The sequence below is a fragment of the Micromesistius poutassou genome (assembly GCF_964030765.1).
Source record: "Micromesistius poutassou genome assembly, chromosome: 9".
Taxonomy (NCBI): Eukaryota; Metazoa; Chordata; class Actinopteri; order Gadiformes; family Gadidae; genus Micromesistius; species Micromesistius poutassou.
Genome location: NC_140279.1, coordinates 19,227,440 through 19,241,565, shown reverse-complemented (window position 1 = coordinate 19,241,565; position 14,126 = coordinate 19,227,440). Strand labels below are relative to the sequence as shown.

At 43.1% G+C, this 14,126-nt stretch overlaps 1 protein-coding gene across 2 annotated transcripts in view; it reads right to left on the bottom strand.

The window, feature by feature from the left end:
* The window catches only part of jak1 (Janus kinase 1), a 41,640-nt gene continuing 27,514 nt past the window's right edge, over positions 1-14,126 (bottom strand). For both annotated transcript variants that reach the window (XM_084472760.1, XM_084472761.1), the window contains exons 17-25: positions 12,115-12,266; positions 11,443-11,593; positions 9,901-9,989; positions 9,490-9,682; positions 9,115-9,236; positions 8,798-8,970; positions 7,920-8,037; positions 5,923-6,033; positions 1-2,682 (exon numbers count right to left, since the gene is read on the bottom strand). In XM_084472760.1, coding sequence (XP_084328886.1) covers positions 2,581-2,682; positions 5,923-6,033; positions 7,920-8,037; positions 8,798-8,970; positions 9,115-9,236; positions 9,490-9,682; positions 9,901-9,989; positions 11,443-11,593; positions 12,115-12,266 — 1,211 coding nt within the window. In that variant the 3' untranslated portion in view covers positions 1-2,580. The remainder of the gene's footprint in view (positions 2,683-5,922; positions 6,034-7,919; positions 8,038-8,797; positions 8,971-9,114; positions 9,237-9,489; positions 9,683-9,900; positions 9,990-11,442; positions 11,594-12,114; positions 12,267-14,126) is intronic.

Genomic DNA, 14,126 nt, shown 5'->3' with positions numbered 1-14,126 from the left:
CTGATTTCATTTATTTATTTTCATTGTACTTTTGTGTATGTACAGCAATTCTTTAGTCCAATTATTTAAAAAATATATAAAGGTCTGTATTTGTTTTTTTAGCAGAAGAATCTGTTCCTGAATAAAAAAAACATTGACTTACAGTAAACGGTTCACCTTACACTTTTCATTGTCAACAATATGATCACAATTGAACACACGTTTCACACTAGTGGATAACGGCCTAACGTTCCTTCTCAAATGGCTTGCTTGAATTATCACCAAGTTCAGACCAATCCCTCTGCTCAAATCATTTATTATGCACAATAATATAGTATATACATGTTTCTTTTATGCTATTTCTGCTTAGTTTTAATAAAAATGGATGAAAAAAAAGTGAACAGGAATAAAAAAAATTATAGTAAGTAATTATAGCAATTGTAAGGTCCTTAAAATAAATCACATTATTGCATTTCAAAAAATAAGAAAATATATGAATCACGTTTCCTGACCCGTCATTCTCAATCCAAATCCTTCTCAACCTCATCCTGATATAACAAGGCATTATGTGTTGAAATAGAAAAAGGGAGAGTACCCATGAGTTGGAGACCCATATGGGTTTACAGAAATGATCTGATGCTCAAACTCTTTTATGCCTTTATGCCTTTATGGAGATAGCTAGTGCATGGTGACCTAAAGGAGCCATGAAGCGCTTCAGGAGAGCATTGCACGAACCTTCATGTTCACAAAAACGACAATCACGCCTATTTAGTATACATTGAGACGCTTAATCACCATTTGCTTTGATATCATGTGTGTGTGTGTTTATATAGGCTAAATCTACCTAAATACCAAGATGGCTTGGACCAGAGGTCCCTGCGTGTCGGGTTGGATCCCTACTGGCTGAGGACCTTCGTAACACGTGAAATCCAAAGCCGAGCCAACACAAGCTGAAAATCGTATCGCAGTTGTGGTGGCCAATCAGTAGCATCGCTTCGTAAGATTAAAAAAATAAAACCAAAGAAATAAAACCTCAATGTTCCAACATCGTTATATTTTCCCCTCCATGTTTTTACGGTCCGTTTCCGCAATGTCCCTCAACACAGACAGACAGACACACACAAACACAGGGAGAGACACACACACACAGACGGAGAGAGACAGAGAGGAGCGACAGAGACATAACATTCTAGTGCAAAATCTGATGGTAAGAAGTTGAGTCCTTTGTGTGAACGGATCCTTCCGGAGCAGCAGGAGGCATCAGAACATGGCTGCACCATGGTGGGACCGTCCTCCTGCTCAGTCACTGCGGCCCCTCAGAGCCCTCAGCTCTCTTTTTATTCACAGAAATAAAAGCTACAGCCAGACTACATGATAGATATAGATTATGTTTGGTCTCAGGGCCATGAGGACAACTTACAGTGGATATAGTCCTGTCCCATGAGAAAAAAAATAGCAAGCAAAATAACCTTATCAAGTAAGCAAAAACTGAATACACAGAATCATAGTGGTACAGAGAAATGAGAGGGACATTTTTGAAGGATTTTAAAGAAATAAAAGGAGAGAGATCTCTCAGTAGGCCTTTGTAGTTAAATAAAAAGTGCCCCTCCCCCCCAGTATTTCTTACGTGCGTTTGGCGTACATTTCATCAAAATAAAAACATTATTCACGTGATAAAATGCTAACAAAGTGCTAACAAAGTAAGCGTAAGAGGCATTTCACACTTAAACTCTGGATCATCTCCGGGGAATTGGGGTCCGGAGATGATCCGGAGTTGCCCTTTCACACAGCCAGAGATGAGCCATCAGACGTGGTGACACATCCTGGAGATCCTCCGTGTGCCTGAGGAGAGGAGTGGTGCCTTGGTGGAGCGGAAGTCGCAGTGTTTAGTTTAAAACAAACACGAAGGTGGCGGGTGGGGCTGCCAACACGTCGAATGCTAACTCTTTTTGTGCTGATGTAAATACTGCCTTTATTTCACCGCATCCACAATATCATCAGAAGAGTGGAAAGCTGGAATGGCGAGAAGAGAAAAGTAGGAAGCAGCTACACTCCGTGCTCCCGGTTTCTCGCCAGTCGCATGACAGAAACGTTATCAACACGCCCACTCGCTTGTTGTAAATTCTCCGGACTTCACACTGGGGGCCTGGCCGGATTAACTCCAGAGGGGCGGGTTCTGACATTTGCTGTCAGACATACAGCCCCTCCGGGTATAATCTGGAGAGAATGTCCGGCTCACAGTGCATGTGTGGAAGGGCTGCAATTGAGTTTGGTGGACATAACAGAAGCAGAGGACATCTGTGTACGTGTAGTCCTTGGAACGCAGACTCCTGGGTTGTACTGTGTGTGTGTGTGTGTGTGTGTGTGTGTGAGTCTTTTTATTATTTATAGCCGACTGTTTAGGGTGTAAAACTTTCATGATCACAAATATACTCTCACACAAACAACCGTAGAAAAGTAACCAGTGAATACACTGCCATCATCCCTAAAGGTGTGTGTGTGTGTGTGTGTGTGTGTGTGTGTGTGTGTGTGTGTGTGTGTGTGTGTGTGTGTGTGTGTGTGTGTGTGTGTGTGTGTGTGTGTGTGTGTGTGTGTCGGGGCTCAGGGCTTCTGCAGCATGCGGGACAGGTCCTGGATCAGCTGCTGGAAGCTGATCCTCATGTCTGGGGCGTGCTCCCAGCACTTGCGCATCAGGTTGTACACCTGGGGGGAACACAGCGTTTACTGCCGGCACACAGAGCCACTTCAACACTCCACTGAATAGCAAAACAAATAAAAAGGAGAATACAGTCTGCGTGGTCAAACTGAATCTCCTGGCTTCAATGAAACGTTAACAATATCATTGGTCTAAATCACTTTGTTGGACCAATACTGCCAAACAGCGTGCGCCTGTCCTATATGTAAACAATAGCAATTTGTTCTTTGTGACATTTTGTAAAGCACTTGTATGGAGGTATTATCAGGTATTATGTTCCAAACTCCGTTCTGACCGACACCACAAAACTAAGCATTGTTTACATTCATGGCAGGCGGAACAGGCCAAATTTGAAGTCATTTTGACCAATGATATCGATAACGGATTTACCAATATAATATTATAGACCAAAGGCAGTGGCAACTACCTCTTAGATACAGAAAATAACACACCATGAGACCAAACAAACATTCTACTGAACGCTTACGTCGTTCACTGTCGCGATATTGAACGACGCTCACTCACTGTTTACTGGCACCCGAGGATTTACTGTACCCTGCATGCCAACAACGCAGCTAACGCTGGGCCAATAGTGCATATGTATATTTGAAAGAGTTTTATGAACAAACAAGTACAGATTTGAACAGTAAAACAACATCTGCATCAATCGATGAAAGATTGGAGCATGAGTTAGAGAAAGAGAGCGTATTTTTCTGCTTCATTTCCCAAATAACAAACATTTGGACAAATACAGTTGATTTCTGTGTTTAACTGAAAAAACAGGGAGTGGAAGGCCGGGACCCTATAATGTTCAGCTAACTGTTTTAAATAATAATAATAAAAAATATATTTTCTATATACGCGTGCAGCTGTGAACTCATGTATTGTAATCTATTGTATGATGTGTACTTTTAGGGTGCCACATTTAAATATTTTTTAACCGTTCAGCGAACAAAAGGCAACAGGCTGATGTACATACTGTATATATAATATATGTACATATATAACGCGATCATGGGCGAACTCCCACCCTACATCTCCTCACTGTTATTCTGGCAATCACCATACCCGCTCCTCTCATTATCTCCAGCTCAGAGTTCCCAATGTCGATCATTTTAGAGCCACTAACAAGAAATAACGTAACTGTTTAAGCTTGAAATGGTGTTTCTAGGTTAAATATTGACGTTGTTTGTGCTCCGCCACATCGACAATGGTTAGCTTTCATAGCAAAGCATAGCTAACCCTCATCTAGAACAGTCTTTCCCAAAGACTGGGTCGCAAACCACGCGTTGGTCGCGGGAGATTTTATTTGGGCCCTGAATAAATTCGCAGAATTTCCTGCATTAATAGTAGGCGCTCTACCCGGTGAAACACCGGGCGCCCCTTCCATACTCTTTGATTTAAGATTTATATCTGCAGTACACCAAACGACGAAGTGATTGTTGACTGTTCAAATTGATTGATTGACTGTTTGATAATAGCTGCACTTAAACACAAGCCTACCTGGTCAGCATGAGCATTTAAAAAACCTTTCAACAAGAAGCATGTTTTTGATAGTACTGAATGTTCGTATTGTTCTCATCATTTACTTATAACATTGAATCTAGTATGAAAGGCTAGCGTACATTTAGTTTGTTTTACTGATCAGAGGAAATAAAAACAATGAGATATCCCGTTAACTCTGCCTAAATGCATTTATTTGGTCTCATTTATGAAGTATTTAACATGTCTATTATGTTTTTAATAACACGTGCATAAAACAAAGTTGTTATTTATCTCTTCGAAATGGCTGGTTTAAGATCATATATAAGGTGATGCCGAAATGGCAGTTAAAAATGGTCAGGAATGTTAATTTATGCACATATTCGTTCTCACGATTTATTGATAAGGCATATTGTGAATTGGGTGGTGATTGTTTGTAATTTGATAATAATGGTTTGGGAAACACTGATCTAGAACGTCCTCACTCTGGAAATATACAAAGCAGGTATGAAATTAAACTTAAACTGTGATTCTGAAAAAAAACGCATTTCATAAACAACAACGCTTATTATAACGTTCATAACAGTTACACATGACGGTACAAAGAACATTTCAGTTAAACATCAGTTATACAAATAAGTTATAAAAATGTGTATTCATTCTGTCAATCAATTTGAGAAAATAAGCTACATGTGTATGTATTATAGGTTTTCTACTGCTTCTTTGTAATATGCTTTTTTTTATTGCACACCTGACTCAGGCACAACTGTGGGTGTACCACTGCAGCCACGAGGTCTGACACTCAATGCCAATCAACTGGCTTTTGGCATTGTTGTGTAGATTCCTTTAACTGTGTTGCAGCCTTGTTGCAGACATGTCCACTTCCCCCGTAGTGTACTGCAGTTTAACTTGGCCTCTCCTGCCAATCCTAAACTCTCCACGATGGTCACTTCCACTTACCTTTGTTACCTTTGTATTCACTACCCACAATGCAAATGTTTCCATATAAGAATCTTGTGCACCCATTGTCTCACTGAATGTATCCTTGGTAACTTTGCTGCTTGTAATTTCCCATGATCATGCTCTAATATTAAATCTATGTCTAAAATCTAAATCTAAATATAAGTTAACGCAATCTTATTTTAACGCGATTAATACAAATTGACGCATGTTCTCTTTTTTTTTTTTCACTTTGATTTTGAAAGGTTTTGCCCACAGAATGTCAACATTCATCAGAAATCATTTTTGTTTTTAGTTCCATTTACGTTACATTCAATTACATTTGCAGTAAGTGACAGCCTGATTACAATTCCCAAATCTGTGGTGCTACTTATTTGAATTTAACTACACTTGTAGTAACTGTTGGTTTACAATTGTACTCATTAACGGCCTGCTTACGATTCCCAAATCTGTGGTGTTCCCTAAGTTTCATATTAACCCCACACTGAGTGAGTCAATAAAACTCCCTCAAGATCACTTGGTCTAGATTTTGCTTATGAAGTAAATTTGGTATGAATGATAATGTGTCATTCCATTTGATAATGTCATTTAATTTAAATTGGAGTGGATTTAAAATAGAATTGTAAGAGTGTGATTAATCGTGAGTTAACTCACCAATACTATGTGATTAATGCGATCGTTGCCCAGCCCTAATTAAATCAAATATTTTTCTGGCCAAAGTGTCCTAAAAATATGCTTCTCTTCATGAGTGGGGAAGGACCCCCGTTAAGTTGTTTATCCACCAGTGTGTCTGTTGAGAGGCTCACCTCCTCTGGGCAAGGCTCTGGGCGTGGCAGCCTCTTCCCCTCGTCCAGAATGGTCACCAGCCGGGTGACGGTCATCTGACCCTGGGTCTTGCCAATCATTTTGAGGAACAGCTGTTGAGGGGAGGGGTGGTGGGGGAGTAAAAACAAAGGTCTAGTTTAAGTGTTGTTTCTCTTTGGACAACAAGTAGACTCACAAATTTGACTTGGAATTAAAAGGCTTTTTTGGTTAGCAAAATCATAGGTTGTTTTTAGTAGTTTTCATCTTACAGGACCATGTTAAAATGAAGGGCTATTATTTTAAACAGACATACTAAAGATTGTGAGCCTTTAGGAAACTTCTTACTAACCAAGGACTACAATACTGTGCCAGTAAATAGTGTTATTTCTATCTGAAGTTGGCCACATGCAACACCGGTCAGCCTGTAATCCAAACCTCTGGCTAAATACGGACCATGAGCAAACTAACTATTGGGATATTTTTTCTGGCACAAAATTTGTATTTCTCGTATTTTGCGCTTACACAGCAGCATTCAGGAGCGCCTCATACTATATTTAATAATACAAATATTAGAGTTCACTCAGGGATTTTAAATTTAAAAAGATTGAATATAAAACCCAAGCTTGACTTTACAAGCCTCACATTGAATCCTCTTTAAAACTGTCTATGGGGTATATGTTTGTGTTCGGCGCAAGGGAATATATGGGTTGGAGATGGTTATGATTTACGGTTTCAGTCGTTCAAAATGTTTGGTTCGTGTTGGGTTCTGTTTGTGTTGGGGGATGACTCAAGGCCAAACAGGCGACCGTGACTGGCTGACGACAGGACGGCCACGCAGACTGACGCGGCGGGTTACGGCCTCGGGGGAGGAAATCATTCCTAGGCAGACGCAGGTTTGACACTAAAAGAGCACTTTGTCTTCGACATAGCCAGCCACAAAACGTTATACACTGTCCCCATAAAGAATATGAGCACTGTGAAAGGGCCGGCTCTACGGCAGCCCTGTGGTCAGCCTCACCCTTGGCATGGACACAGAGCACACAGCCGCTGAACAGACATAGAAGCCATCCCATAATAATTATCCAAATGACAAAGTTGAAAGGATACCGTGAATTCATGTTTATGTCCCTAGTACATAATAGTGTAATATATGTAAGGTAATGTACAGGTGACACGCGAACCCGACCTCATTTAGTCACCCGTCACATTAAAGGTGATGCGTCTAAAACTAAATATCTGATGGAGGTCACGTTCTCACAGGTGTGTTTGCACTAGTGTCAACATGAGTTGGTTGACGGTGAGGCACGTTTTTTTCTTCTTACTACTCCGCTGTCTCTATTTTTTTATCGATTAGTTGCCAGATGTTGGATCATTCTCCGACACTACATGGCACCCACTTCTAGAGTGGTGCAAGCTTCAAACAAAGTACATTTTATAAAATACAATTAGTCTCATAACGCTCGACACGCTTTGGCTGTACCAATAATAAGGCCTGATTACGCTTCAGTTTTTAATATATATATATATATAGATATATATATATATATATATATATATATATATATTTTTTTTTTTCTAAAATTCTTTAAATGTTTGTCTGCTTGTCTCCTCCCCAATCACTGCCCCGGACACGTTTATCTCTTCATCTTCTCATTTCATTTTACAGCTCACATACGTAAACCCCTCCTTTGGTAAACCAAAGGAGGGGTTTACGTATGTGAGCTGTAAAATGAAATGAGAAGAGCACTGACAAATAGATGAACGTAGTAAAAACACAAGGTGAACTGAACATGACTTAAGAGATGCTCCTAGTTAAAACACAAGGTGAATAATAATAATAATAATAATAACCACAAGGTGAACTGAACATGACTGATTAGTAAAACCACAAGGTGAACTGAACATGACTAATTAGTAAAACCACAAGGTGAACTGAACATGACTAATTAGTAAAACCACAAGGTGAACTGAACATGACACAAGCGGATAGTGTACTGACCGCCATGGGACTGGATTGGGGGTCGCAGTATGTGATGAGCTCGTACAGGGTCATGCCAAAGGACCACACGTCAGACGCCAGGTAGAACCTACGCTGGAGCAGACACTCTGGGGCATACCTGACACACACACACACACACACACACACACACACACACACACACACACACACACACACACACACACACACACACACACACACACACACACACACACACACATATAAGCGACATAGGAACCACAGCAGCCTAGCGCTGGACAGACGGTTCTCAGAGGACAGGTGTGGACAGGACATGTGTTACTTTATAGTACAACTCTGCATATTATGCAAATAGGCAGACACATGGATATAAGCCACCTACTGATTTCGGACATGGAAACAGACATGGACAACATTCCTTCAAATACATCGTCACCTCTAGTAACAGTGTATTCAAAGCGCTGGTGCTTGGGAAGTGCAAGGACTTCATCATGGACTCAGAAGCCCATAATCCATGCGGAAAATGCAGCAATCACAAAAATGTCATCTTTTAGGCAGGCTTTTATTTTACAGTATGTGTTTTTGTTTCTGTATTTGGGTTTTATGGTCCATATTAAATACATCAGTTATACTGCTATTATGAATATCTGTGAAAGCTGCTTCATTTATACATTTTACTACTACTACATTTTACGACTACTTTACTGTGGAGCGTATCCTGGAAATCCAGAGTGCACAGAGTGGGCGAGAGCACAATTTGAATTTGCTCACGGAGACACTCTGGGAACGAGCAATATACCCACTCCCCGATTGCTCCGCTGGTATTCTTCTGATTGGTCGCAGTGTTATCCAATTGCGATATGTGGGTCTGGATGTCCAGGCGGAGCGGGGAGCCTCACCAGAAGACGGGGCTGTCGTGGTCGTCGTTGACCTTGTAGTACGTCTTGTTCTCCTTGATGCTCTTGGTGAGGCCGAAGTCTCCGATCTTCACCGTCGACTCGTTCTCCACCAGCACGTTGCGCGCTGCCAGGTCCCGGTGGATGTAGTTCTGGCGGCCCAGGTACTCCATCCCCTGGAGAAGCAGGCACACACAGCCTCACATAAGTCTGTTCTGACAGTGGTGAAGGGAGGTGGTGAACAACACAGGTCCTGAATCACAGTGTGGGCGAGGTTGGGACTGCAGCCCTGTGTGTCCGGGTCCCACCAGCGGGGGTACCTTGCAGATCTGCACGGCGTAGCTAATCAGGTCATTGGTGGTCTTGTTCCGGTGGCGGGGCAGGTAGTCCTTCAGACTGCCTTCAGGAAGGTACTCCATGATGAGCTTGATTGCCGGGCTTCCTACACACACACACACACACACACACACACACACACACACACACACACACACACACACACACACACACACACACACACACACACACACACACACACACAAATATTAATACAATTACATACTTCATCAATGCATGTGAATCCGGGTAGGAAATGAACTTCATTATTTCTATGAAGCACAACATTTAGGATTTGATTGTGTGTGCGAGCAAGTATGTGCAAATATGTGTGTGTATGTGTGTGTGTGCAGGCTCACCCTCCTCCTGGCAGATGCCCTTGTACTTGACGATGTTCTCGTGGTAGAGCTCCTTCAGGATCCCGATCTCCTTCCACAGGTTGTTGTTCTGCTCCTCTCGGTTCTCGGGCTTCAGGGACTTGACGGCCACCATCTCCCCGGTCCGGTCTCCGCGGGGGTCATAGCGGCACAGCTCCACCCTGCCGAAGTGACCCTACACACACACACACACACACACACACACACACACACACACACACACACACACACACACACACACACACACACACACACACACACACACACACACACACACACACAGGGTAAATGACTCCATTGATAACCTTAAACCTTTTTTTAGTAGTTCAGAGGAACGACGCGTTAGTCACTTCCACCAAGGCTTCACCAACAGGCCAGAAGGCTGCCTCTCACCTCTCCAAGGTCTCTGATCTTCTGGAGGAACCTCTTCTCAAAGCGTGTTGGATCCACTTCCTGTGTGGGTACGGGCTTGATGGATGGGTCTGTGGGAGAGAGGGGGAGGAACGCAATAAGGAACCACTCACATACTGACTCATCGTCGCTTCAATTTCACCACACCCAAATTCTGAGGTAGAGGGCTCCTATGACTCATGACGTGACCACTTCCTCAGCTTGGTCGTATAATTATGGATCATTATAATGTCATTATTACCATGGCATTGGCAATAAATACGAATACCATTCAATCCTGAATTTCATGGCTGGGATTATTAAAGTACTATCTTATCTCATCTTAATATGCAACAGGGTGCAGGGGGGAGCTGCACTGACCCTTTCTGTCCAGCAGATGACAGAGTTGAGAGTGTTGACAAGGGGCTCAGTGTACGGGGCGGGGACAAACACATTCCCTCAAGTGAACTCGTTGGCATTTGCCAAGAACTATTCATTCTCTTGCCAGCATTTATTTTTTTCACTTTCCCAGCGCTCACACCACTCACTCTCTACCCTCTTCAGAATGTGGTTTGCAACCCCCCTCCTAGGGAAGGGTTGAAACACGCCAAATGTTCAAAGCATGCAGAGCAGAGAACCACCGTGCCACTTCCTGCTCCATCTTGCGCAGATCACCACTCTGAAGGCCCTTTTTACATGCAATGCTGTCGTTTTCAGATTACTTTAGGGCAGATGTATAGCAGTGCAGAATACAATTGCAATATACACAACCCATTTTAACACTGTACTGCTTTGGTCTATCTTTGAAGATCCCAGTGGAACGTGGGATTGAACGTCCCATCTGAACAGAAGAAGATAACAGGGAAGGAATGTCAAAGTGCAACAGGCCAGGATCCTCCCAGAGCTGGATGTCCCCTAGCAACTCCAAGAGACACCGCCTTGTTTTAGGAGGTTGGACTATAAAATACCAGTCTAGTCTTGGTGTCATTTTATCTACCAAAAATATTATAATACAACAATATCATTTCACAGAACTCTCCACACAGCCTCCATGAATTTTGATGGATTCTTTGCAACTATTTTCGTTTCCTTTTTAGTTTTTCCCACTGTGGTTAAAGTACACATTACAGATAAACCAAATCAATTTCTACATCAATGGAGAAATACTAGGGCAGGTTACAACTTCCGCCTTCCTGGTACAACAGATACTATTTATTTCATCATTCCTCCTTTGTAGTGGTATTTCTTCGCTTGTGTTTTTGATCAAGGAGTCAAGGAGCCAAACACATTTTCCACCATCATCTATGTTTTACTTATCTTCATCCAAGTTGTTTTTTGCGCTGTGCAGTCACGCGTAGATGGAAATGGGCATCGGTGTAACGTGTAACTTGAGCTTTGCAATATTTGCTGGCACATTGTCTCACATTGTCCCAGACAGCGAAGGGATATGTATAATGATATGAGCTATCATCATGACTGTGTCATCATCACTGTATGCTTTTAAGTAGAGACACAGCGATTCACCCCACACAAACGGATACATACTCTGTTCCACCAGCATGTCCATGTCTCTGACGATAGCCCTGAAGAATGGTCTCATCTTGGGGTCGTAGTTCATGCAGTGGGTCATCAGTTGAGCCAGCTCGGTGCAGTCCGGCGTGGCCAGCTGGCACTCTGCGCTGTAGAACTGCTCCTTCTGCTCCACACACACACAAGTTATGGTATCTCTATGTTAGTGGAATATATCGCTGTAATCAATTATTAGTACAATTATTTATAACATACCACTAATACCATTATTTATAATTAAATTATTCCAATAATATAATTATAATAATACTACTTTTACTGGCTACAGTTTCGTACCAATAAAAACAGGCGATACACACAAACCGGATCCTCAACTTTACCCAACCGGTTAACCAACCGGTCTATGTCGTCAAGCATGTTGTGTTTTACTAGAACTTTTAGAGCATTTACTGAAGCTGCAATTTCACATGCTGGTGCGATAGTGAGCGTGTAAATGTGAGCGTGGGAGTGAGCGGCATGTAAACTAGCGAGTGAGTGCATGAGTGAATGCATGATTGTGAGTCTGTGAGTGGCTTGGAGTGTGAGTGAGTGAGTGAGTGAGTGACTGAGTAAGTGAGTGACTGAGTGACTGAGGGACTTGGAGTTTGAGTAAGTGAGTGAGTATGAATGAGTGCATGCGCTACCTACCTCCGTGAGCATCTTGTCCTTGAGGGGCACCTCTCCGTTGTAGCAGATCTCCCACAGGGTGGTCCCGAAGCCCCACTTATCAGCTGCCACGCTCAGGTTGTTCACTGTCTTGATGCACTCTGGTGCGATCCACGGGATGCGGCCCACACACTCTGAAAGAGGAGGAGGAGGAGGAGGAGGAGGAGGAGGAGGAGGAGGAGGAGGGAGAGGAGGAGGAGGAGGAGGAGGAGGAGTACCAGGAGGAGGAGGAGAAGGAGGAGGAGTACCAGGAGGAGGAGGAGAAGGAGGAGGAGGAGGAGGAGGAGGAAGAGTACCAGGAGGAGGAGGAGGGAGAGGAGGAGGAGGAGGAGGAGGAAGAGTACGAGGAGGAGGAGGGAGAGGAAGAGTACCAGGAGGAGGAGGAGGGAGAGGAAGAGTACCAGGAGGAGGAGGAGGGAGAGGAAGAGTACCAGGAGGAGGAGGAAGAGTACGAGGAGGAGGAGGAGGGAGAGGAAGAGTACCAGGAGGAGGAGGAGGAGGAAGAGTACGAGGAGGAGGAGGGAGAGGAAGAGTACGAGGAGGAGGAGGGAGAGGAAGAGTACGAGGAGGAGGAGGAGGAGGAGGAGGAAGAGTACCAGGAGGAGGAGGAGGGAGAGGAAGAGTACCAGGAGGAGGAGGAGGAGGAAGAGTACGAGGAGGAGGAGGAGGGAGAAGAAAATTGGATGAGGAGAGGAGGAAAAAAAGCACAGGGTGAGTAAAATCATACCTTAGTTTTTTCGAATAACCAATTATATGGCTGCCCATTCAGCATTACCCTTACCCATTACCCATTCTGTTATTCTTCCCTTGGACTTGGAGTGTTCACTTACCGGAGTTTGAGTTGTCCATAGCCCTTCAGAGGGCTTAGTTTAGGGGGTATCATATGTGAGCCTGTGAAGCCTTTGAACACCCCCAAAAAAATTTACTTACAAAAAAAAAGGTGTTTCAATGGATTCCCTTTAGTAACTTCTTACTGGCCGCATAAGCTGGGCGTGTAGCTGTGAGGTTGCCTGGTCACTAGCTGTGGTGTGATCTAAGTGCTCCTGATTCTACCAGCAATTAGGGTAAGATGCTGTAAGCCCCAAATGTTTTTTGTGAGTTTGTTTCCATTATCGACTGACATTCACCCATTCATGCACACATTCACACACCGACGGTGGAGTCAACCACGCAGGGCGACAGCCGGTTCGTCAGGAGCAATTAGGGTGAGGCGTCTTGCTCAGGGACACCACGACACTCAGCTAGGAGGAGCCGGGGATCGAACCAGCAACCTTCCGGTTACCAGCCGACCCGCTATACCTCCTGAGCTAATACCGCCCCGGCCTAGAGGCTTATTCCATTAGGTAGCAATATCAATGATAACCATCAAAATACCAAGAATAACATCTACATTAAGCATTAACAACAACAAGCATTAATAACCTACTCATAGAGAAGACCATAAAAGATTTGCTTTGCTTATTGTAAAACTATTTCTGCACGTATTAAAATGGAAGCTTGGAACCATTTTTAAGAAAGAATGTAAAACGTAGTTACGATGCAATAGAACCTCCAAAATCTAGAGAAAAATATACGCTAAATGCAACTGTATGTCCTAGAAATGCAACATGGGCAGGGCTTTGGGTGGCTGGCTTGGAGCCAGCCTCTTCCCACAAAGACTGCACTTGAACTGAGATCAACATGGTCACTGATCCAACACAAAGTTGCCAGCCATCGAGCGCCTTCTCCCATTGGAGAGATGATCCAGTAAAACACACACCTCTGTTTGAACTAGGGCTGAACGAATTGGGGAAATAATCGAATGCGATTGCGATTTAGTATGAGATTTTTCTTTAATTCCTTATGTTCTGTATTATTCACTAAACAAGCAATAAATCATTCTATAGTATGACCAACACAACATTCGAAGCAGTCAACATATAAACTGCTCTTTCCTTTAGGCCAGGCCTATGTGTTGAGATGAATTGATGATTGAATTGTTATTATAACATCTT